The sequence below is a fragment of the Ascaphus truei genome, chromosome 2 (assembly GCF_040206685.1).
Source record: "Ascaphus truei isolate aAscTru1 chromosome 2, aAscTru1.hap1, whole genome shotgun sequence".
Lineage (NCBI taxonomy): Eukaryota > Metazoa > Chordata > Amphibia > Anura > Ascaphidae > Ascaphus > Ascaphus truei.
The window spans coordinates 357,825,052-357,851,474 of record NC_134484.1 but is presented as its reverse complement, the minus strand read 5'-3'; the positions used below and the strand labels follow the sequence as shown (position 1 = coordinate 357,851,474).

The 26,423-nt window shown below is 40.8% G+C and overlaps 1 protein-coding gene across 2 annotated transcripts in view; it reads right to left on the bottom strand.

The window, feature by feature from the left end:
* The window catches only part of KCNH8 (potassium voltage-gated channel subfamily H member 8), a 672,749-nt gene that overhangs the window by 198,518 nt on the left and 447,808 nt on the right, over positions 1 to 26,423 (bottom strand). For both annotated transcript variants that reach the window (XM_075586916.1, XM_075586915.1), the window contains exon 9: positions 18,750 to 18,949. In XM_075586916.1, coding sequence (XP_075443031.1) covers positions 18,750 to 18,949 — 200 coding nt within the window. The remainder of the gene's footprint in view (positions 1 to 18,749; positions 18,950 to 26,423) is intronic.

The following is a 26,423-nucleotide window of genomic DNA, read 5'->3' as shown; positions in this document are numbered from 1 at the left end:
TAAGTCATTCGTTTCGTGGACTTTTGATTTCGTTTCCCCATCCCAGTAAGTGTTTTATCCAGTGTAATTGTGAAGATTGTGTGTTTGTCTTAAAAGGAAATAAATTACAATTTATTTTGCCCTCCTTGTTGTGTTCAATCCAGAATCCCGGTATTAATGTGTTGGTAATGACCCCTCGACCTTATGACCTGTCAGCGGCTTGAATTTGGACTTTATGCAATCTTTTGGGACCTCATATTTGTAGATAGCTCCGTCCTGTCTTGGGCTCCCCACATTTTAGACCCTAAAATTAGTGAGCCGGCTTGCTCCACCCATCATGGGGGGCATATTTTTTCTTTGCATCCTTAGCACCCTTGTAGTCCTGAGAAACACAGTAAGTGGAGTAGCTTATGTGCTCCTCCAATAAGATGAACCCTCTTTACCTCCCGGAGTTTTGTCTCGGACCCCAGCATGCCTAGATCTGGCCCTAAGTAATTAGGAGGGCTGCTTCAGAATACCTGCCTCCCTCCCCGTGAGCATACCGGTATTTTGTTGTCTTTTTTAGCTCTTCCTCTAGAGGAATGCACCTTTATCATCCACACAGAGAAAGTCTTGATCTCTCAATTGTCTGGGTGTTATCCCCTTATGTCACTGAGCTGAAATGGGCACAATGGGAATCGCCCAACCCTCTTGTCTCCCATTTCTGCCTTCTCTAAGGGACCTATGTGGGAGAATTTTTATGGGCTTAGCAACTCCAGGCCGCTCCTTCTAGACCTGCCTCCCCAGGCAGTCCCTCAGGGACTTATTCAAGGGAATACTTTCCCTTGGCTGGGACTTCCCGCTGTTTACCCCCAGTGAGTATGTGCCACCCTCCATGGGCCCGACAAACCCATCCCTCAGAGTTCAAATGTCCATTTAGCCTTTATCCTTCAGCCTTAGAGGGCTAATGTTCCGTAGGCCTCTCCCCCATCTTAATCCAGGTACCTTGGAGGGTTTTTGCCCGGGACCTCTTACTTGTCAGCCCCGGGTATCCACAGAGGGTACTTTCTGGTGAGACTTACGGGGGAGATAGTCAGGCAGTTAGGTGGGTGCCGAGGCGGGCCAAGAAAGAGTTTATTAGGTCCATCACCTTCAGGTTAGGGCAAAGTCAAGGCAGAGGTCAGGTCAACTTGAAGCAGCGGGTTCAAAGTACTCATGTAGGCCAAACTAGCTAGTGATGTGGTACATGGAAAGATAAAAAATCATAGCATAATACTGCAACACACAAGAAAACAACATACAACACACCTAATACTAGACAAACGCTGAGAACAACAGGTAACAATTAATAATATAAACACATTTAATATATGACATATCAAGGATAAAAATTCATGTAAAAAAGGTCATAACAGGACACTCGTGCTCAGGTAAGGGTACCTGCTTACCAGAGGCAAGAAGGCATCAGGCGTTGGATATATTAAAGAGTATCCCCTCTTATGGAAGACAGCTGTCGGCTCTGGCGTCTGCACTAGGACGTGTAACTCTCCTGTTAGCACAGGGACAGACCTCTCCAACTTGCGGCGTCTGCCTCCGGCTGCAATTAGCACTGCACGTGTGCAGTCGTGGCTGTGGAGTGGTAACTGCAGATTCGTCCGGCCCAGGCTCCGCCGAGTAGTGTAGTGTCAAATGGCGGGAGTTTCGACCACAAATAGGAGTCAGGCTGCAGTACTCAGCATGAATCCCTAGGATCTTCTCAATCAACGCTGCTCCCTTCCTCCGTTAACACACGAGAACACTTCTCTGCTCCCGGGATCACAAGCCTAGGTTTGGATCACGCATGCGCAGAAGCGTCAGGGTTATATCATAGGCAGCCAGCATATTTGTGGGATATAGCGCTACCTGTTTTTTTTTCCAAACTAGCTAGGCCGATCCAGCTTCCAGCATGGCTCGGGCCTTATGCAATGTCTTGTATATAATGTATACCCTGTTCATTTATGTAACTGTATTTGTAACCATGTATTATTTGTCTTAACTCTGTGCCCAGGACATACTTGAAAATAAGAGGTAACTCTCAATGTATTCCTTCCTGGTAAAATATTTTTATAAATAAATTATTCTGTTGGGCTCTCGTGGAGCCCACGATCTCCCAGACAGGGTGGGGATGTCTAGCTGGGCTCGCCCCCACCTCCGCGACCTCCAAGGCTAGGCCCCAAGCCTTCCAAGAAATTCGGACCTCCCACCAGGTCTCTTAGGGTGTGGGTCTTGCCCCCCTTAATCACCAAGAGGCGAAAGGGGAAGACACACCTGTACCTGATTCTTCTGTCCCTCAGAATCACTGTCACCGGCTTCAGGGCTCTCCTCCGAGACAGTGTGGCTGGGGACAGGTCCTTGAAAACCTGGAGTGGAATGTCTTCAAAGGTAAGCTTCCCAGTTCCTCTCGCCACTGTATGGAAGGCTTCTTTCACTTTGACGTAATGGAAGTGGATGACATCTCGCGGGGGTTCAGACTGTCCCAGCTGGTGTCTGAGCGCTCAGTGGCAGCGATCTAGCAGGAAGGCGGATTCATCCCTCTCTGGCAGCATGGCTGTCAGACATCTTAAGATGAAGGACTCCGGTTCCAACTCAGTCTCCAGTAGGCCCCTGACTTTCAGATTGTTCTGGTTCTCCATGTCTGCATGTTGGTGAGATAGGTCCACTACTGGGCTGTCAGGTCCTCCATAACCTTAGCCATCTCATCTGGGCTTCTGATCGATTCATCCAGCTTCCTTTCCAAAATGTCGGTCCTTTCTCCTAATGAGGAGACCTCTTTCCTCACCTCACCAATCTCATTTTTCAGGAGGGCTCTGAGTTTCCCGTATAGGTCTAGGAAATCTTGTTTGGTGACCTGGGTGTACTTTGGGAGTTCTGACATTTCCTGGAACTCCACTTATTGTCTGAGCCACAATTAGGTCTTGGCTCCGAGGGCCCGCGTCGCGCGGGAGTCCCCCTGTTTCTGGAAACATGTTCCCAAAATGCTGGAGATAGGTTTTTTGTGCTGGTGGTTTAGAAGTCATCCTGGATTGGTGAGGGGATAATTCCCCGTGTTAGGACCTGCTACGGTCATGCCTTGTAAGTGGCAGCAGGCTTACTGTAAGATGCTTTGGCCAAAGGGTTAAACTAAATGACCCTTTAACAAGAGATGTATAGTTATTGCACTGTGTATTTTTGTCGCATTAGAAGTAGCTTTGGGCATTTTTGTTTTTTGTTGTATACATTTAGCCACACACTTTTGACACGTATACTGTATGCATATATATTATGCGGTAATGGTTGGGGTTTCTCAGAGCTTGTTGGGAATCTGTGTATTAAGATGAACATTGCATTCTGCACACCATGTCAACAGTAACCAGATATGAAAGACTGTATAGGTTGATAATTATTATTGTAGCTCATCGTACATGCCTAGCTACGCATTTGCCTATAAATATATACTGCTTTTGATTATCTGGTGTGGGTTTTCTCCTGCATGAGAAGAATCACCCAGAGCTCTGCCGTCAATAAAATCATCTTTGCTTCAAACCTTGGCAGTTTTGTGAATAAAGGGGAATTTTCTAGTAGCTGTGAGTTTCTCCTTCTAAAACAAATAGTTTGACATAGTCATAAATCATGGATACCATTTTCCAACTAGCTGTATTGTATATTACAAATCACATCTTTTAAACCGTGTCTATAACATTTCACAAATGACACAGTTAAACAGTCAATAAGCAGGGATTGTACTTTGTTTTGAAGCGGAATTACCTGAAGGTGGCGTTAGCTACATTCAGAGCCTAAAATATGGGTTTTGGGGAGAGAGAGGCATAGTGAGAGAGACCTATTTTAGCAGAGGTTCTACATTTTATATACAGTATATCCTCTCAAACTCCAAATAACATTTGGAGAGACACCTGTACTAAATAAAGAGTACATCTTAGACACCTGGTATATATGCTAATGGTTTATGCAACATTTATTTAAATGATTCACATTTCACTGCTCCTTAAAGATTTCCATGAGACCTATACTGACAAGTCTAAGGCCACTTGTGATGAAGGGGTACTGATTTCATAGCCAACAGGATCATAACCCATCATCTCTGCTATTCGGGGCAGCAGCTCTAGCATCAATTAAAACTGTTGCCAGATAGCTCCACTGTCATAGAATACATTCGAGATTTACGGCTCACATCTATAGCTAATTCGTCCATTATCATATCTCCCAGGTTTCTCAGGTGTGCTCCTTTTTGTGCCCAAGGCACATTGGACTTGCAACCAGGAGTGGAAGTGGTCTGCTTTGAAAGGAAATCAGGATGAGGGGTCTACAGGTGTGATCAGTAAAACTCTAAAGTATGCTGAGACAGAAGAGCTTGCCATCTTGTTTAGTTCAATGCTTAGAGCTGATGCCCTCTCTCTTGTTATTTGAAACAGTTTAGCTATTTGGAGTTAACTGGGCTACTAGAATGCCAGAGTTTGAGTCTTCTTGGTCATACCACTCGGATTTGCAGAGCTGGAATGAAACAACATCTAAAAAAGCCTTTTTCACACAATGTGGACATGCGAGAATGGTTTAGAGAATACCAAAACCTGTAAATCAGATCGGAAAGGTCCCCCAAATTATTTTATGGAATGAGAAACATATTCAATAAGGAGAAGATTGACTACATTTCGGTGGAACAATGAACTGCAAAAAAAGAGATATCCCCAAAGCTTAGAGCACTCTGATCCCGATATGTGTATAAGATACAGGTTAAATCACCACTGATACTCCTCCCTGGGAACCAGGTCATCCCTTATAGGCTAGTTCTCTTATACCTGTGCTTAATAGACAGGTTTTGTGGAGCCAATGTGAAAATGTGAGACAAAACTTTTGTAATAACCCCAGGGTAGTGAGTATGTATTCTTAACTAAATGTATGATCTCTGAATGACTTAAAATGACTTTATTAGGAGCTATGCTAAAATAATAAAAATATGTGGGGTATAATAACACATTGAGTAATAACACATAACTCCTTGAGAAAGCGCAACACTTGGGTGAAACGCATGGGAGGACTGTTCCCAATTGAACACCTTTATACATGTTCCAATAAAGCCTTTTTTGTTCCTGAATACCTGGTTACCCTACTTTTTTATCTTCAATTCATTTGTGCCCCGATTTTTTCTGTATCTCTATCCGTTATTACCTCTGTCGGTGGCACCCTAAAAGGGGGAGAGAGAAGGATGATTCTCCGAGAACACAGATGAGCGGTGTGGATTGACACAACCAGCAGCGGGACTTCGAGCTGGATACGAGGGTATATATAGGAGGTAAAAAGACTTCTCCAACCTCTAGTACCTTAAACTCTGTCCCATAAAAGCTGCTTTTATTGGCGGGATCCTGCTTCAATGTTAGAAAAAGTTTGAAATAAATACCCAACTGTGTAGGAGTGAACCAGGCTATATACTCACTGTGGACTCCCATGTAAGGAAGGGGTCTTTATCTACATACTGTAGTTTGGAGGTATTGGAGGTAAGCATATGGCAAATGCTACAGAAAACAATGCAAACTATTCTGTTCATTCATACCTTTAAAGGTTGGGATATCCCCAGATTATGTATCCAGAAGAATTCTCTTGGAAGCCTCTGTTTGTTTCCTCCCCTGGTAGGATTACACATCTTTTCTACAATTAAAAGTCTCAGTTGTGAGACATTAATGCCTTATTAAAGTGTCTTGCATAAGAAGAGTTTTTCACCAGATTTTACTGGGTTTTCAGCTCTGCTGGTGGTCGGAATGAATGAATCACTTTTGTTTCAGTTTTTATAGCCTGTGATGTTTTACACTGGATTTTTAGTCTATGGCCAGTTGCCTCATAGAAAATCAACATGTATATGTACTGTACACGTGATGTGCACTGTTAATGCTTTCATTGTATTAGTAACACAAACGAATATTGAAAATCAGCTTTTTAATTAAATATTTTCCCTCAAAATGTATTTCCTTTGTTTTAAATTAGTCAATTAAAAGGAGGTGAACCATGGTGTGGAAGGCAGAGAGTATATACCAAGATCACAACTAATGATTAAACCTTACTGTATGCTTACACCATCCAACTCAATTTCATATTGTTTCCCTATGCACCAATATAAAGTGCTTTCATCTCCAAAATGTAAATATAATGTACAATATCAACATGAAAATGCTGAATGTGGCAAATGACGTTCTTTTTCAGGAGTAAGATATATATTATCAGTTTTAATACTGAGTGTGTCAGGCTCAAGGATGGATAGACAGCTGGCAGGTCTGTAGGAGCATTAAATGACCAGAAAAATAAAATTCATATTGCAGTCTTTAATATCAGGTGCTGATAGATATTAAGCTGTCTTATCTCAGCCACTTTGATCTATTATATAGAAGACATTTTAATGTTGTTTGAAAAAGGATTTCATGTAGTCAGGATATGCCTGGTGGTGTACTAGTGTCTACATAATATTTGAGTCGCCATTAACATTCAAGGTGATACTAATGTGAAGCTAGAGAAGGATCTTCTAAACCCTTTTTCTGAAGTGCAGTGAAACAGTGAGAGGGTGTGGCATGTCCTGGAAAGTATATCTACAATTAATCAATCTTTCTATAAAAATAATGAAATATATATTATACAAGATGTAGCAACACATGACACTTAAATGCTAAGAACATGAAATATAATATTTCTTCATTAAGGCCCACATTTAATAATCAGCGCTTGTCCACTTCCAGCATGGCATAGTAGTCTTCTACAGTTTATTCAAGTTATTGGGTGATAAGATAACAGTATCATAGAGAATAGCACTTCTCAGTAAATATGGACCTATATCCCGTATTTACAGTACTAATACCTTCAGGTGCCAGAAGGCACCTTACAGGTAGAGATGGGCAAATGTTTTTGGCAGATTTGGATCTGCAGCAGATCGGCCAGTTCCTTTGGTTCTCGGATTTCAGTGGATCAATCTGAAAAATGGAGATTCGCTTTCTGCGGATTTTTTTTATTATTGTTACCTATACAATGCACTGTTCCACAAACTGTGGACGGATTTGAAGAATCCAATCTGCGTATTCAGCAATCCGTTGGCGGATTGTTAAGAATCCGTCAACGGTTTGCTGAATCCGCGTATTGGATCTACAAATCCATCCACGGGTTGTATCCAATGGTGGTTGTTTATGAATCCGCGTGGATTGAAACTGCCGAAATCCGTTTCGATTTTACACCGTGAAACGGATTTTAGGGGTTGATACATAAAAATTGCTTGAGGTGAAAAACAAGGTTAAATGTACTGTATGAATGATGAATGCACATTTGCACACACTTATTTATTATGAAATACATATTAAGATTTGTTATTTAGAAATTAAAATTGTAATATTTGTGTAAAAGGTTCCTCCCTCAAAAAATAACTGCTATCCCAGTGCCTTCTTAGCTTCTGTGAGGTTTAGGATGTCAAGATTCCTATTATGTAACTTTAAATCTGATTTTTTTTCTTTGATCTGGATGAATAATTATTGGCCATTTGATGCATATACTGTAGAGAACTCTTCGTAAATAATTATTGTTCCCACTATGTGATAACGACTGAAATGATCACTGATTTATGGAAGTTTAATAACTAGTGCACTATATTTTATATATTGTTAATCCTTGTTAGGGAAATGAGGGAATTGTTTTGCAAGCAGTTTTGATGTCTTTTTGACAATAATTTACATTTCTGCCAAATAAATGGCTAAGTCAGTAAATGAGTTTTGATTTTGAAGACTGCAAAAAAAAAATTTCAATGCAGACATGCATTTTTTAAGTAGATTTTGTTTAAAATTAATATTAATATCATCTATATTGTAATGTCACATATCTCATGAATCGCACTCTTCAGCAATTTGCACATACTGTATTTTTGAACATCTAGCAGAAAACTAATGACTATGAAAAGAGTGACTGCTATTACTCCAGGTCTAAATTATTTTCAGCATATCACTGGAATGTGTTTGATTCTAAAAAAAGCTTAATTTATTTTATTCATATGTCTATATTCACATGCATAATGTTTTTTTAAGTTTATGGGATTTTATCAACATTTGCAGGACTTTATTAACGCATATAGAATCCCTTACATGGGATGTAAGCATATTTTATAAATGGCAACAATGCAATAAACTTATTTCACAAGCTTTTTAGGATCTTTCTTTAAGGCCATTATTTTAACAACCCTTTTTAAACTCTGCTCTCATCACAGATTACACTTGCTGTGCCTTTAGGAAAGTAAAAGCAATTTTCTCCCCAGTTCAGCGAGTCCTACTACATTTGCATATATTTTTTTTTACAAGTATTTATAACTATAGTGAACAAGGGGGCAGAAGTCAAAGCGCCAATTTCACTTGTAAATTAAAAATACTATTCAGCCAACCGAGTAACGTGAAAAATAAATATAATAAGAATAATATACATCACAATAAAGAAACCGTAGGGGTAGTGCAGCTCCGATGAAAAAGACTAACATTTTTTGCTGTTGTTAGGACCAATATGTCAGGCCAGAATCTGCACTCATGTTAAGCTTCCATTTTGTCTGGTCATAACTAGTTAAGATTCTGTAGTCAGCCTTTTGCTGAAATATAATTCCTAAATGCACTCAGTTTCTGCCAAATTGCATTTCCTTTCTTCCTGGTCAGGATATTACTACGATACTTTTGTGTTGTTAATTTCCTGATGTTTAGTTAGAATGGTTCTCTGCAAGAAGCAAAATAGTGTAATATAGTTGTTAAAGATTCAAGGTCTATTTTGATAACAGACAATGAATAAGATATGTATTCAGACAATTGCTTGTATTGGGAAAGACACATCCCAAAAGTCACGCCACTAATATGTCATGCCCGTAGATCACGCCTCTAATCAAAGCTATGCCCAAGACACGCCTATGATACGCCTATGTTACGCCTATGTTACGCCTCTAACCAATATCTTTTTTTTTTCTGTATAAAAGTCATTACCCTATGAGTAATAAATTGAGACAAAGGATTTGAAACCTGGCTTGCGTTACGTTTCATTTCGTTCGTCTACCAGGCCTGAAAAGTTCATCAAAAATCGAAGATAACAGTGGCAGGGCGTGAAAACTTCTCCGGGGAAGTCTGCTGCAAACGGTGCAGATTGTGTCCAGTCACAAGGCTTCAGTTTTCTTTGCAGCGAATAGGTTCCTTTTCGTTCTGAAGCTAGGGGAAGGAAATAACGGATTTTCCTTCAGTTGTGTTGTACTATTTCCCCCCCCTTTTTCCTTCCAAATACCTGGAAGTATTTGCACTCCGTATCTGCACCAAATATTTATAAATATAATAGGATAATCATCCATAAATAGGTATCAGTGCCCAAGTAATTTGATATTAACTATTTTTTTGCCAAGGAATTACTTTCATGCATTTTTATGTATGTATGTATGTCTTTATTTGTATAGCGCCATAAAATGTACATAGCGCTTCACAGTAGTAATACATGTCATATAAATAACAAATATAAATAACAGATCATGGGAATAAGTGCTTCAGACATACTGTAAAAGTAACATTAAGGAAGGAGTCCCTGCTCCGAGGAGCTTACAATCTAATTGGTAGGTAGGGAGAACGTACAGAGACAGTAGGAGGGAATACTAGTAAGTGCGTCTGCAGGGGGCCAAGCTTTGTGTCATGTGTCCATGATTATCCAGTGCTACTCATATGCTTCTTTAAGCAGATGTGTCTTAAGGTGGGTCTTAAAGGTGGATAGCGAGGGGGCTAGTCGGGTATTGAGGGGAAGGGCATTCCAGAGGTGTGGGGCAGAAAGTGAGAAAGGTTTAAGGCGGGAGAGAGCTTTAGATACAAAGGGGGTAGAAAGAAGACATCCTTGAGAAGAACGCAAGAGTCGTGATGGTGCATAGCGAGAAATTAGGGCTGAGATGTAATGAGGGGCAGAAGAATGTAAAGCTTTAAAAGTGAGCAGTAGAATTGAGTGTGAGATACGCAATTTAATCGGAAGCCAGGAGAGGGATTTCAAATCCCAGTAAGGGCAGTTCAAATGTGGAATTCATTACCCATTGAGACTGTGATGGCAGATACAATAGATTTGTTCTAAAAAAGGTTGGACATAACAAATAATTATACATGGGAAGGATGTTGATCCAGGGATTAATCCGATTGCCAATTCTTGGAGTCAGGAAGGAATTTACTTTTCCCCTTATGAGATATCATTGGATGATGTGACTATGGGGTTTTGTTTGCCTTCCTCTGAATCAATAAGTATAGATATATCATAAAATATCTGTGGTCTATATTTAGCATAGATTGAACTTGATGGACGTAAGTCTTTTTTCAACCTCATCAACTATGTAACTATGTAACATTTGATGAAGCTAATGTGTGAAATTGTTTATCTTTTAATCACTTTATCAGAGGGATTACCAGAAACACATACTGAAGTGTAAGACATTTACATTACTGCATTTAGTGCACTATTGGTACACAGAGAGTATTAATATTGAATATACATGTACTCTTTAATCCCCAATCACGAATAGAATTAACTTGTTGCTTGGTTGTGTTTTGTATTTTGCAAATATAGGGCTGAGTCTAATACAGGGGTATGTTTATATGCATTCTATATATATATATATATATATATATATATATATATATATATATATATATATATATATATATATATAGTATTAAGGTTATGGTGGGTAAAAAAAGTGACAAAAACCCTCCACAGTAAAGCATAAAGCAACTGTAAATATTACTGTATGTTCATTTGCATGTCTTAGACAGGTCTGCAAAAAAGATCAGAGAGGTCTGATGCTTGGGGAGGTGGTGAAGGTGTTAAAAAAACATCAGTGGACCCTGATGTTTGAGAAGTAGACGGGGGGAAAAATGGACCGGAGAAGCCTGGTTCTTTGGGGCTCCATTTCACATTCTCTGATGTGATGGGTTCATGTAATTTGTGATGTCATACAGTATTTTATGTTATTTGTGACATCATGTATGATGACATTAGCAAAGCATGTAGGGAGTTACGGTTGCATTTTGCCTTAACTTTGTGATTTCTAGACATTTCATGAGTTTGCTTACCAACCTTAACTACACTTTAGCTAAATGTTTTCAATTGAGATCTATCTATCTATCTATCTATCTATCTATCTATCTATCTATCTATCTATCTATCTATCTATCTATCTATCTATCTATCTATCTATCTATCACGACATGATGGCCTCATAGGTGCATCGTTACAACATGGTGTTTAGCAAAGAAAATTGAGAAACGTTATAAAGTACTTGAGAAAGAGCAAGAATCATGGTGCACAACGCTTACTGTACATAAAATGTTTCCTTATTGTCATGATTGTCACTGAGAGGATTAAAAAACGAATTTGTATCACTCGGGAGTGGGAGCAGCTCTATCAATAAATTATCGTTTATGCAATCAAAAGCATTCTCATCTTCGGTTGTGTGTTTCAGCAGAAGGATGACATGTTGAACACACATACCTTGAACCATACTTTGAACTTTATATTAATCTTAGTGTTTCAGATTTGTATTTGTTCCCTTCAGATTAGATTACAACAGTTTAACACATTAAAGATCTACGAAGGAAAAAATCCTATTTCTCGCTTTAATTAATATAAACCTACAGAATAGAATGACATAAATTTAGTTAACATCTGCTGATTTTCTAGAATTTTCTTCTTATATATTGTCTACCTTACAGACCAACAATTGTGCACATTTTCATGGGGATTGCGTGAGAAATATATAAGAAATTATGAGAAACTATAGTGCATATATAAGGAAAGATGCTCTTTTGTTTGCAATAGCTTTTTAAAAAAAAGTTTAAAACGTTTTAAGCACATGTTTTGCTATCATTACCTCTTTCCGGAATACGATGAACAGCAACTAGTATGTACGTTGTGACCCTGGTGCACAGGCAGACTTGTTGTTGCATCCATGGATAGGAGAATTTCCAAGAGCCCTCCAGTCAGCTGATACATCTGTGTAGAATAATCCTGTTCCTCTCATCTACTTGCATTATGAATTAGTGAGTACCAGAGGTGTGGCCTAGTATATTTTACTGCACTGCCAGTAAATAGCTAAAGGAGTGTGGAAAAAATTAAAGCCACAGCTACCATATCTCTTATCACTCTGCACTGAAGAGAAAGGGAGAGCAGGCAGATGGTGAGAGTGTTATTTTGGGGTCACCAGAGAATGACTCCTGGCCCACATGCATCCCTTGGAATGACTATTGTCCACACCCACCCTGTCTGCCCAATTTTCTGCCCCTCTTTCTTTGTAATGATCTATATCTCCCGGTGACCTTTATTGCATGTTGTGCCTGAAGACTTTGTCAGGTTGAAGAGTGAAATGTCCACCATAACAAAAAAAAAAATGATTGTTGAAAATCACAAAAATCACTGATATAGAACACTGGCTCCCTATAATCTTGTGATAACCAGTATCTAAGTGCTGGTTGGTAGGAAAGTGCATGTGCATATATTGCTTATGCCTAACATCGGGTGTAACTGTGGGCTAGAAGTATAGTATTTTTATTCCAGATGTATATTTATTGGACAATGCAACCCTGTGTGTTGATAGATCAAGTTACAGTACTATGCAAGGTGCATCAATTTTAGTGGTCATACAGTAGTACATCGATCATTCATTTTTTTAGTACTTTTTCTAAGCGTGGGTATGTTTGTGCTTTGGAAATGTGAACTTCAAAGATTCAGCATTCTATTCAAGTTTCTAGTTATTTTCTAATTCGAGCAAAGTTGAATCAAAGCTCAACAAAGGTTAATTTTCAGATTTGTGTTTTTCCTGTTTACCATTTTGTTTTATATATATTTTTTTTAAAAATAGTCTAACTTTCCAAAAAACAGTATATTTTGGGGGGGGAATAAAATTCAAATTTTTTTAATCAAAATTCTAATTACATTTTTAAAAGAACAAAACCAGACAAGTTAGTGTATGTTAAAACCAAAACAAAACATTTTAACCAAAACACAGTGAAAAAGTCCAGTCCACTCTTAACTTATATAGTACACAGCAGTAGCAGAAGTTAGTAGATATATTTCTTGATTCTCACATGAAAATTGCACATATAATGTTGTACATTTTCTGCTATTACTCTGCTCCCCTTTCTTAGTACAGCTGAACCCTGTTATAACACGGTCCTTGGGGTCCACAACCCCGAGACTGCGTTATAACCGGGGTCGCGTTAAAATTTCCCCATCATTACAGATTTCATTCTCCTTCATTTTGCCGCTCTTCTCTTCCAGCTGTCCACGTGCTCATCTCTCTCATCTCTCTGCTCTTCTGCCGTCCACATCTCTCCCATATCTCTCCCATATCTCTCCCATATCTCTCCCATATCTCTCCCATATCTCTCCCATATCTCTCCCATATCTCTCCCATATCTCTCCCATATCTCTCCCACACCTCTCTCATCTCTCTCATCTCTCTCATCTCTCTCATCTCTCTCATCCCTCTCATCCCTCTCCTCTCTCTCCTCTCTCTCCTCTCTCTCCTCTCTCTCCTCTCTCTCCTCTCTCTCCTCTCTCTCCTCTCTCTCCTCTCTCTCCTCTCTCTCCTCTCTCTCATCTCTCTCATCCCTCTCATCCCTCTCATCTCTCTCATCCCTCTCATCCCTCTCATCCCTCTCATCCCTCTCATCCCTCTCATCTCTCTCCTCTCTCTCATCTCTCTCATCTCTCTCATCTCTCTGCTCTCCTGTCGTCATGTGCCATTGTTTTTTTTCAAACATTCAATTCAATGCTTTATTGACTACCAGACACAGACACACCATTAAACATTAATACATTTTTTACAAAACACATGCAGGGATTGAACTCTGGACCTTCGGATACCAATGCCTTGGTATTATTATTATTTATTAGTCTTTATTTATAAATTATACAATATAATTAAAATAAAATAATAATTTATAAAAAATTTAAATTATATTATACAAGAATTGATCCCAGGACCCTTTCATATGCTGGATAAGATGTGTACCTCTACACAACAGAAGCTGTGTGATGTCATCAACATCTAGAAATAGACTATTAACATTGACATGTACTCTGTGGCAATGTGTTGTAGAGGATAAAAATGTCTTGTCACACCAAGCCTATGGTGTAGAGGTAAGAGGCAAGGCATTGGTATCAGAAAGTCCTTAGTTCAATCCCTGCATGTGTTTTGTACAAAATGTATTAATGTTTAATTGTGTGTCTGTGTCTGGCAGTCAACAAAGCATTGAATTGAATGTTTGGAAAAAAAACAATGGCGCACGACGGCAGGAGAGCAGAGAGATGAGCACGTGGACAGCAGGAAGAGGAGAGAGATGAGCATGGACAGCTCGAAGAGGAGAGCGTAAGGCGGCAAAATGGAGGATTTGAGATGCAGATAAGGCGGCAAAATGGAGGCTTTCAATTCAGGAGTCATGCTCAGACCGCGTTATAAGCAGATTCGCGTTGTAGCGGATTGCGCTATAACGGGGTTGAGCTGTATTATTTTCGTAATCAGGTCTGAGTTAGTGTTAACCTTTTTTGCCTAATAATCTTATGCGAACAATATTAAACTCTGTATTTCTATTACATTAGACAAACACAATAGAGTAGGTGAAAGTGAATCTTAAATAACTTCGAGGATACATAAATCAAAAGGGAAACCTGCAACACCTTAAGAGAGTAATTTGCAAAAATAAAGTAATGTATGAAAACCAAAGGTACCCCTTGTAACCTCACAACTAACAATTATGTATATAATGGTATCCCACCCTCAGTATAATAACACTATAATAGACCAACACGGTAATAGCAAAAAAAGGTGTTTTACTCATTGTGCCACATATACACAATGTCAGGAAAAGGCATAGTAGAAAACACAAAGCAAGGAGCTGTCATGTAAAGACTTGAACAATAGTGAATAGTGACAAAATAATATTGCTAAAATGAAGATACTGTTGAAGATATTATTGAAATGGACTGGTGGGGGTCTCTGGAGAAGGATTGAAAGTGATTTTCCGTTTCCATTTTGTAAAGTCAGTTATGTCTAGTATCCATTTTGTAAGAATGTGTCTGGTGTAAATGAGAGATTTCTCTCCTAAGTTGATTTACGACTGTGCCTAAAGTAACGCCCACATTCTTGTGATAGTGTGTACCAGAAACCTATTCATAGCCGTTTTGAGGCCAGTTCTAACCAAGTTTAATGAGCTGTAAGATGATTGGTTTAAGAATTAAGGAGTGGTTAGTGTAATCTGCCTAGTAACAGTTTTAGACGAAGGAACCAAAAATGTATAAAGGTTGCTGCCTGGACACTCCCTGGCAGAGAGAGTCTTGTAGACTTTTGAATGAGTATGCTGATACTGTACAATAAACTACTTATTATCAACTGAACCCCGTTTGTCAATTTGGAACATTGACAATAGAAATACTTATCCACAGCTCTCAAACACATGCAGATGTAGCCACCAGTATTAGATCACTTGCCTTGGAAAATCTGGGACAATCTCCCAATAAACTGCAACATTTCTGTGAGATTTCTGCAGCCAGACTAATGGCCCATCGGATTAACAGCGGGGGCTCCCTGCAGTCCCATTCAAACTGAATGGGACTGAAGGGACCGCTGCTGTGTTAATCCGATGGGCCATTAGGAATCTCACAGAAATGTTGAGGCACGTTGAGGCATTTAATGTGAGATAGGAAAAGAAAAAATTGCGCAGCTAATTGTTGAACTTTAATTAATCTACTAACAATTTCAGGTGAATTGAAACAAAAATATCCTTAACTTAGGAGGGTAAGTACATACAGTACCGTGTAAACAGTAGGACGGTAGCAGCTGTAATGGGTCAGGGTGGCTCAACACTCTGACAAACACTAGAACAAACAAGAAACAAAACAGCGCAAAACCGCATGGTGAAGTATATCAAATTATAATTAATTGATATAAAAGGTGAGTATTCAGCGTACATCAGGTTAAGAGAACAAACGCATTGAGTGCATATCGCACAACTGGTTACCACACTGCAGAGGTATCAGGGAACGCTGGTGATCTCAGTTGAAACAACTCGTGGGAACAGCTACACATCCTTGGTGGAGGATACTGCTGAAACCCCGTCTGTCCGGTGGTATCGATCATCAAGGGAGTACTCTCCTCCAGGAAGCCGGCATGTGTAGACACATGTTACAGGATCGCGTTGTCGTCAGATGACATCACAGCGCCAAAGATGATAGTCGCCGTCGGATGACATCACAGCGCCAGAGATGATAGTCTCTTCCGCATTAATGGTATGCGGATCAGTCCAAAACAGGAACAGAGTCCAGATCCCACCAAAGTAATGTGAGAACGGCTAAAAATCACAATCTCAGTGGTACAAAAACCAAATACAGGGGCTAAAATCGTAGCACTAGAAATGTATTTGTCCTACACGTTTCGTAGCTAACGCCACTTCATCAGGGATTCCCTGATGAAGTGGCGTTTTCTACGAAACGAGTAGGACAAATACATTTCTAGTGCTACGATTTTAGCCCCTGTATTTGGTTTATGTATGTCACGCCTGTATGCCCGCAGACCAAGCTAGACCCCAGTACTGAGGTGGGAACGGTATGATACCACACACCCACAGCAGTGGGAGCAAGCCCGGAATGTGGTATAGCGTTGCTGGGCCTGTTGGAAGAGTTGTTAGTGTATACTTCCAACGCTTGGGGAATGTCCGTGAGAATAGTCATGTCCGTTTGCCAATGTTCAGGGATCCAGAGGGTAGAGTCGTCAGAGGGCAAGCCAGGTCCTAGGAAGCCAGAGGTCAGCGGAGTCGTATGCGGGCAGGGTTCAAAGGGATGCCAGAGAGCAGAGTAGTCCAGGGTAAGCAGGGGTCAAAGCCAGGGAAATCCAAAGTAACACAGGAGCAGGTAATCACAGGAGCACAGAGGGAGCACAGCATAGGTCAGGTACACACAGGGAAACAGGAACTATGCAGAGCGAGGAAGAGGTGGACAGACAGGGATTATAAAGGAAGGTGCACCAATGACAGAGAGGGGAGGAGTAGAGAGAGAAGTGGGAGAAGCTAGAGATAGGTCAGGGAGAGAAGAGGAGGAGACAGAAGGGGCAGTCAGGGGAATGGCCTGAACAGCTTGGGAGGCGGAGACAGGGGGAACCTGATAAGAAGAGTCTGTGCGCGCGCCCCCTGTAAGCTGGGGATGCGCACGCACGGGTTGCAACACAGGCGCGGCCCTCACGGAGCAGGGGAAGACTGCAGGAGGGGGACGGAGCCAAGAGGAGGGGAATGCGCGTGAGGCCTGTGCCCGCGCGATGGCTAGCAAAGGCAGAGAGGAGCATGCACGTGCGTCCCCCGTGGGCTGAGGGGGTGCACGCACTGGACGCGTCACCAGGCGCGTGGAACACCGCGCCGCAGGCATCACGCGAGGAGGAGGCAACGGGACGGATGGCACCACAGGGGAAGGTAAAGGAGCTACCGCGGGGGAGAGGGAGCGGGGAGGATTAAAGCAGGGGCTAAGGGAGCGCGTGAGTATGCGAGACCTGCGGGGAACGCGCTGCGGCAAGGGGAGAGAGGTAGAAGATGAAGGAGAGGAGTGGGAAGGAGTAGAAAGGGTAACAGGAGATGGGAGAGAGGGATAGGAATAGGAAGGAATCTCCTGAGTCATCACAATGTACCACTGAGATTGTGATTTTTAGCCGTTCTCACATTACTTTGGTGGGATCGGGACTCTGTTCCTGTTTTGGACTGATCCCCATACCATTAATGCGGAAGAGTCTATCATCTCTGGCGCTGTGACGTCATCCGACGGCGACTATCATCTTTGGCGCTGTGACGTCATCTGACGACGCGATCCTGTAACGTGTGTCTACACATGCCGGCTTCCTGGAGGAGAGTACTCCCTTGATGATCGATATCACCGGACAGACGGGGTTTCAGCAGTATCCTCCACCAAGGACGTGTAGCTGTTCCCACGAGCTGTTTCAACTGAGATCGCCAGCGTTCCCTGATACCTCTGCAGTATGGTAACCAGTTGTGCTATATGCACTCAATGCGTTTGTTCTCTTAACCTGATGTACGCTGAATACTCACCTTTTATATCAATTAATTATAATTTGATATACTTCACCATGCGGTTTTGCGCTGTTTTGTTTCTTTTTTGATTTAATGTGAGATGCCTTAGTTTTTACCCAGGCAAGTGATCGGACACTGGTGGCTGTATCTGTAAGCACACAGAAAACGGTAACAGGCATTGGTAATGTAAAGTAGTTACAAAAAAATGCGTTTTTTATTGTTTGAGAGCTGTGGATATGTATTTCTATTCAATATTGTTCTTTAACTTTATATGACAGTTCCATGCTTTGTTTTTCTGCCTTGCTTTACTTAATATGGTCTTTATGTGGAGGAAAGAGTACCATTTTTTTTGTCTGCTATTACTGTCTTGGTCTCCTATAGAGTTGTTATATTGAGTGTGGGATACCATTGTATGCTTAAATGCCAGGATACATATCATTTACAGTTTTGAAAAAAAATCTGCATGATTTAAGAGCAAAGCTTAGAGCACATATGGAAGTCTTGAAAGATTAATTAATTCTCCCCTTGTGCGCAAAATTAAATTGGATAGACATACCATAGAAAAGAAATACAAAATTATTTTGTCCTTATGTTGCAGCAATACCAGAAACATGCTTATGTTGCAGCAGTACAAGAAACATGCAAACATTCACGTAAAAGTCAGCAAAAGTTTGTCATTATTACCTCATGAGAATCTATCCCATTATTGACTGACCAATTGGTTTGGAAATATTCAAGCATTCTTTGCTTTAATTGCTGTGGTAGGTCATGTACCCGTATAAAATCCTTCAGATCCTTAGTTCTTGTATGATATAGGGACCATCGGGAGTACAACCGTTGTATTATAGCAGTTACATTACCAAACACCAAGGCATGCATCAAGGCTAAAAAAAAAAGAAGAGGAAAATAAAAGAATAGTCCATATATGCCTTAAGCGTCCAGTCCTATATAGAAACAAAGAGAACACATTATCATTACTACTTGGGGATTGATATATAAAAAAAACAGGCAGGCATACTTAGTTTATCATTGAAATGCGGGTCAACATTGTCACAAACAATGTATACTGTAGTGAGTTTAAATTTGCTCAAAATCTCCATTACCTTGTCATCTTTCATACACGATCTTTTAGGCCGCGTCCATGCTTGGCGCGACCACGCGTGTGACCGCGCGCACAGCATGAACAAAAGACCATGTCTCTATTACACAGACCATAGAGTGATGGTGCTCGCGTTCCCAGAGCAGACAAAACCATTTGATTCTGTCGTGCGAAGGTCGGGTCACGTGTGCGGTCCAGCCAATGAGAGCGAACCGCTCACGTGATGTCACGGGCATGCTTCTGCCACACCTCACCATGCCTCCCCATCGCATCTCCCCCTAAAAAACACAAATCGCCTCTGCGGCAGGCACACATTATGTCACGCACTCCGCCGCGCACGTGCGCACGCCTAGCATGGCTTGGCCTTAGAAGGGTAGAGCGTATACAAATCTTAACTGAGCATTGACAATCACCACCCTCCCTTTTTCAGATCTCTGGTTAAAATTGAAAACAAATTACAATTCTCAAATGAAACATTTCTGTATGATTTGTTTTTGTAAGGCATTAACTAACGACTTTTTATCTATGAAACATATTGCTGTTGTTAGTTCACTATGGTGTATGTATTGCAATATCAACATTTGATTGTTAAAATGAATATGTTATTATGTATTAGTGTATCTTCCATTATACTGCTATATAGTTTCATTATGTCAAATTGCAAGATCATTATATATTAATCCCCTTTTGACCAAAGTCCAGTTGGCAATTTTCTAGAAAACTGTGAGCTGAGCAATAGTTTTTTTTTACTTACAATGTGCACCAAAACGATCTTGCATGACACAACAATATCTTTATATAAATCTGTCATGCAGTATCATAGTACAAACCCCCGTGACTTACATTATCCCTTTTGCAATCTCTTGGCCAAAGTCTGAAATTTTTATTGTGAGTTTCTGGGAAAATATATACTAATTGTAAAGATGTTTTAATTGTTTCAGCGAATAGGGGAAACCATTTAGCATACCCTATTTTTAATATCCATTTAACAGTTGAATGAAAAGAATATTCAGAAAAGGTAAAATATGGCTCAGAATATCTAGCTCAAATGAAACCAATAAAAACCAAATAATAGGATCATGTCTTTAAAAGGCCACTTCTAGCTAGAATTTGTTTATTATAGTGTGAATTTTCCACTGTTTCCTACAGAACAACTTAATTATTCAGTTTAATCAGACATACTGTACAGTATGGGTGATGACAATAAGAACATATCTGTTTTTCTAAAAGCATTTAAGTACTTATAGTAAGTTTTTTATTTTGTACATTTAATTGTTTTATTTTGTACATTCAATTGATAATGAAACAATTCAGAAATCATTTGTATTAGCTAATTGTAATTATTTAGGCACAGAACGTGAATTTATACAATTGATGTTTAGAACAAATTACATTTGTTTTTGCAGGGAAAAATGTAGAAGATAAATGGGCAATCTTTAAAACATTGTTTGTGAAGGGAATGATGAAAATGTAGAGACTTTGTGGATAGAAATTAGCAGTGGAGGTAAAAGTATAAAGAACATGTTTGTGGGAATATGCCATTAACCACCAAATATCTGTGAGATTGATGAAGCTAAAATACTTTTGAAAATGGAGAAGGCATCAAAACTGGGTCATGTTTGCATAATGGGGGATTTTAATTATCCAGACATAGACTGGGGCAATGAGGTTAGCATTACAACAAAAGGAAACAGGTTTTGGTGGGTGCATAAAGACAATTATATGACCCAAATTATTGAGGAACCAACCAGGAGAGGGGCAGTACTGGATTTGGTCATATCAAACAATGTAGAAGTAATTACAAATATTCAAGTCCTGGAACATTTGGGTAACAGTGATCATAAAATAATCTCTTTTGAAATAAATTATCAAAAAAAATAGATTACTGAGGTTCAACAAAGACCTTAAACGTTAGAAAGGCAGATTTTAATAAACAGGTGTAATCTACAAGTAATACATTGGGATGATGTTTTTGCAGGGAAAAATTTAGAAGATAAATGGTCAGTCTTTAAAACATTGTTAGAAAAGCACACTTATTAAGGTAAAAGTATAAAAGAAATAAGTCAAAACCAATGTGGCTAAATAAACATGTATGTGAGGAAATGGACAAGAAGAGGAAGGCGTTTAGATTCTTTAAGTCAGAAGGGACGGAGACATCGTATCAGAATTATTAGGAATGTAACAAAAATTGCAAAAGGGCAATCAAATGAGCAAAAATGGATAATGAAAAAAAGATTGCAATAGAAAGTAAGGTAAACCCTAAAAAGTTCTTTAAGTACCTTAATAACAAAAAATGAGAAAAGAAAAAATAGGACCCTTTCAGTGTTAGATGGGCAGGCAGGTTATTGGAGATAAGGAAAAAGCTGAGGTATTAAACAAATTCTTTGCCTCTGTGTTTACCAGGGAAGAATCAAGTTTAATAGTAGTGCCTTAGGAGGAAGCCACAACCTCCATATTAATGAACAATTGGTTAACTGAGGAAGAAGTTCATAAGCGACTTGAAAAAATTTAAGTAAATAAGGCACCTGGCCCCAATGGCATACATCAAAGAGTTCTCAAGGAGTTAAGCTCAGTAATAGCCAAACCATTATATTTAATATTCAAGGACTCCCTTTCCACAGGCTCAGTACCCCAAGATTGGCGTAAAGTAGATGTGGTGCCTATATTTAAAAAAGGAAGCTAGAACACAACCAGGGAGTAACAGACCTGTAAGCCAGACTTCAATAGTGGGGAAACTACTTGAAGGTTTAATACGGGATAATATTCAGGAATACCTAATGGAAAACAAAATTATTAGTAATAGTCAGCATGGATTTATGAAGGATAGATCATGCCAAACTAACCTTATTTGTTTCTTTGAGGAGGTAAGTAGGAATTTAGACCAGGGTAATGCAGTTGATGTGGTCTACTTAGATTTTGCAAATGCTTTAGATACAGTTTCACAGAAGAGGTTAGTTTACAAAATAAAGAAAATTGGACTCAGTAATAATATATGCACCTGGATTGAAAACTGGTTAAAGGACAGACAACAGAGGGTTTTCATAAATGGAACTTTTTCATGTTGGGCTAAAGTCATGAGTGGAGTACCTCAGGGATCGGTACTGGGACCCCTGATTTTTAACTTGTTTATTAATGACCTTGAGGTTGGCATCGAGAGCAAAGTCTCCATCTTTGCTGATGATACTAAATTGTGTAAAGTAGTAGAATCAGAGCAGGATGTAATTTCTCTTCAGAAGGAATTGGAGAAACTGGAAACGTGGGCAGGTAAATGGCAAATGAGGTTTAATACAGATAAATGTAAGGTTATGCATTTGGGATGCAAGAATAAAACAGGCGAATTACAAATTAAATGGGGATAAATTGGGGGAATCCTTGATGGAGAAGGATTTAGGAGTGCTTGTAGACAGCAGGCTTAGCAATAGTGCCCAAAGTCATGCAGTAGCTGCAAAGGCAAACAAAATCTTATCTTGCATCAAACGGGCAATGGATGGAAGGGAAGTAAACATAATTATGCCCCTTTACAAAGCATTAGTAAGACCACACCTTGAATATGGATTACAATTTTGGGCACCAATTCTAAGAAAATACATTATGGAACTATAGAGAGTGTAGAGAAGAGCCACCAAATTAATAAAGGGGATGGACAATCTAACTTATGAGGAGAAACTAGCTAAATTAGATTTATTTACATTAGAAAAGAGGCGTCTAAGGGGGATATGATAACTATATACAAATATATTCGGGGAAAATACAAGGAGCTTTCAAAATAACTATTCATCCCAAGGGCAGTACAAAGAACTCGGGGGCATCCCTTAAGTTTGGAGGAAAGGAGATTTCACCAGCAACAAATGAAAGGGTTCTTTACAGTAAGGGCAGTTCAAATGTGGAATTCATTACCCATTGAGACTGTGATGGCAGATACAATAGATTTGTTCTAAAAAAGGTTGGACATAACAAATAATTATACATGGGAAGGATGTTGATCCAGGGATTAATCCGATTGCCAATTCTTGGAGTCAGGAAGGAATTTACTTTTCCCCTTATGAGATATCATTGGATGATGTGACTCTGGGGTTTTGTTTGCCTTCCTCTGGATCAATAAGTATAGATATATCATAAAATATCTGTTGTCTAAATTTAGCATAGATTGAACTTGATGGACGTAAGTCTTTTTTCAACCTCATCAACTATGTAACTATGTAACATTTGATGAAGCTAATGTGTGAAATTGTTTATCTTGTAATCACTTTATCAGAGGGATTACCAGAAACACATACTGAAGTGTAAGACATTTACATTACTGCATTTAGTGCACTATTGGTACACAGAGAGTATTAATATTGAATATACATGTACTCTTTAATCCCCAATCACGAATAGAATTAACTTGTTGCTTGGTTGTGTTTTGTATTTTGCAAATATAGGGCTGAGTCTAATACAGGGGTAGGTTTAAATGCATTCTATATATATATATATATATATATATATATATATATATATATATATATATATATATATATATATAATATATATATATATATATATATATAGTATTAAGGTTATGGTGGGTAAAAAAAGGGACAAAAACCCTCCACAGTAAAGCATAAAGCAACTGTAAATATTACTGTATATTCATTTGCATGTCTTAGACAGGTCTGCAACCCTGTCTTTCCCCATTATCACCCAGCATACAGCGCTTCCACTACAGCAAGGGATTCTCGGAAATTACATGCAAATGAGCACTCAGTGCCACCTTTTGTCTCAAGCTCGTATTACACAAGCAAATCCTCAAGCCAATGCATGCTGTTTTAAACACAGCTTTTAGACAGAGGCTGGGATGAGATGCAAAGCCATTAAACCCACTCACAGACATGTTTCAACCTTGATGGATATCATCACAGCTGCAGTGGAAGCGCTGTATGCTGGGTGAAAATGGGGAAAGACAGGGTTGCAGACCTTTCTAAGACATGCAAATGAACATACAGTAATATTTACAGTTACTATATATATATATATATATATATATATATATATATATATATATATATATATATATATATATATATATATATATATAAGACAATACATATATATAATATATACAGTGTTTGACAAATCACACAAAAATCTACTCGCCCAACCAAAAAATCTACTCGCCACCTAGTCCTGCCCCCAACCCCGCCCCTTGTCCCGCCCCCAACTCTAGTCCCGCCCCCCACCCCACTTTAAATAAAATATATAAATAAAATACATTTAATAAATTCCTAGTCAAAACAACATTGGTTTTTGACATAAATGTATTTATTGTATTACATTATACTACAATTAGTCCTTGTTACGTGTGTGTGTGTGCGTTAAATGTCAGATCTAGAAATAAAAGCCCGGTGTGAATGACTAGTTTCCTGAACCCCTTAACCAGTGTCTGGACATCCCCGCTTCACAATATCTAAAGCAGCAATCCCGTCTGGGATCTTACCTGATCCGCTGTCCCTCAATGTCCAGGTACCCTCATTCCCGCAATATTATATATTGGAGGGGATGTGTTAACTACCTCTCTTCTGGGTTAGGGGGGGTTCCGATGTCTTCCGTGTGAAGCTTGAGTCAGATCTGGAAGAAAGCAGTATACATTATTTCGGTGAAGTATAGGGCAAGTAAGATATATAGGGTAAATAAGAGATCCAGAGTGTGGGGGAGAGAGAGAGAGAGGAGTGTGGGGGGGGAGAGAGAGAGAGTGTGTGGGGGAGAGAGAGCGAGAGAGTGTGGGCGGGAGAGAGGGAGAGATTGTGGGGGGGAGAGAGAGTGTGGGGGGGAGAGAGAGTGTGGGGGGGAGAGAGAGTGTGGGGGGGAGAGAGAGAGTGTAGGGGGGAGAGAGAGAGTGTGGGGGGAGAGAGAGTGTGGGGGGGAGAGAGAGTGTGGGGGGGAGAGAGAGTGTGGGGGGAGAGAGAGTGTGGGGAGAGAGAGAGTGTGGGGGGAGAGAGAGTGTGGGGGGAGAGAGAGTGTGGGGAGAGAGAGAGTGTGGGGAGAGAGAGAGTGTGGGGGGGAGAGAGAGAGTGTGGGAGGGAGAGAGAGAGTGTGGGGGGCGAGAGAGACTGTGGGGGGGGAGAGAGAGACTGTGGGGGGGGGAGAGAGAGAGTGTGGGGGGGAGAGAGAGAGTGTGGGGGGGAGAGAGAGAGTGTGGGGGGGAGAGAGAGAGTGTGGGGGGGAGAGAGAGAGTGTGGGGGGGAGAGAGAGAGTGTGGGGGGGGAGAGAGAGAGTGTGGGGGGGGAGAGAGAGAGTGTGGGGGAGAGAGGAGAGTGAGTGGGGGGAAGAGAGAGAGTGAGTGGGGGGAAGAGAGAGATTGAGTGGGGGGAAGAGAGAGAGTGAGTGGGGGGAAGAGAGAGAGTGAGTGGGGGGAAGAGAGAGAGTGAGTGGGGGGGGGAAGAGAGAGAGTGAGTGGGGGGAAGAGAGAGTGTGAGTGGGGGGAAGAGAGAGAGTGTGAGTGGGGGGAAGAGAGAGAGTGTGAGTGGGGGGAAGAGAGAGTGTGAGTGGGGGGAAGAGGGAGAGAGTGTGGGGGGGGAGAGGGAGAGAGTGTGGGGGGAGAGAGAGAGAGTGTGGGGGGAGAGAGAGAGTGTGGGGGGGAGAGAGAGAGTGTGGGGGGGAGAGAGAGAGTGTGGGGGGGAGAGAGAGAGTGTGGGGGGGGGGAGAGAGAGAGTGGGGGGGGGGAGAGTGGGGGGAAGAGAGAGAGTGGAGGAAAGAGAGGAGTGGGGGGGAGAGAGAGAGTTTGGGGGGGAGAGAGAGAGTGAGTGGGGGGTAGAGAGAGAGTGTGGGGGGGAGAGAGAGAGTGTGGGGGGGAGGAGAGAGAGAGAGTGTGGGGGGGAGAGGGAGAGAGTGTGGAGGGGGGAGAGAGAGAGTGTGTGTGGGGGAGAGAGAGAGAGTGTGTGGGGGGAGAGAGAGAGAGTGTGGGGGGGAGAGAAAGAGAGTGTGGGGGGGAGAGAAAGAGTGTGTGGGGGGGAGAATAAGAGATTGTGGGGGGGAGAGAGAGAGTGTGGGGAGAGAGAGAGCGTGTTGGGGGGGAGAGAGAGTGTGGGGGGAGAGAGAGAGTGTGGGGGGAGAGAGAGAGTGTGGGGGGAGAGAGAGAGTGTGGGGGGAGAGAGAGAGTGTGGGGGGAGAGAGAGAGAGTGTGGGGGGGAGAGAGAGTGTGGGGGAGAGAGAGAGCTTGGTGGGAGAGAGAGAGCGTGGTGGGAGAGAGAGAGCGTGGTGGGAGAGAGGAGAGCGTGGTA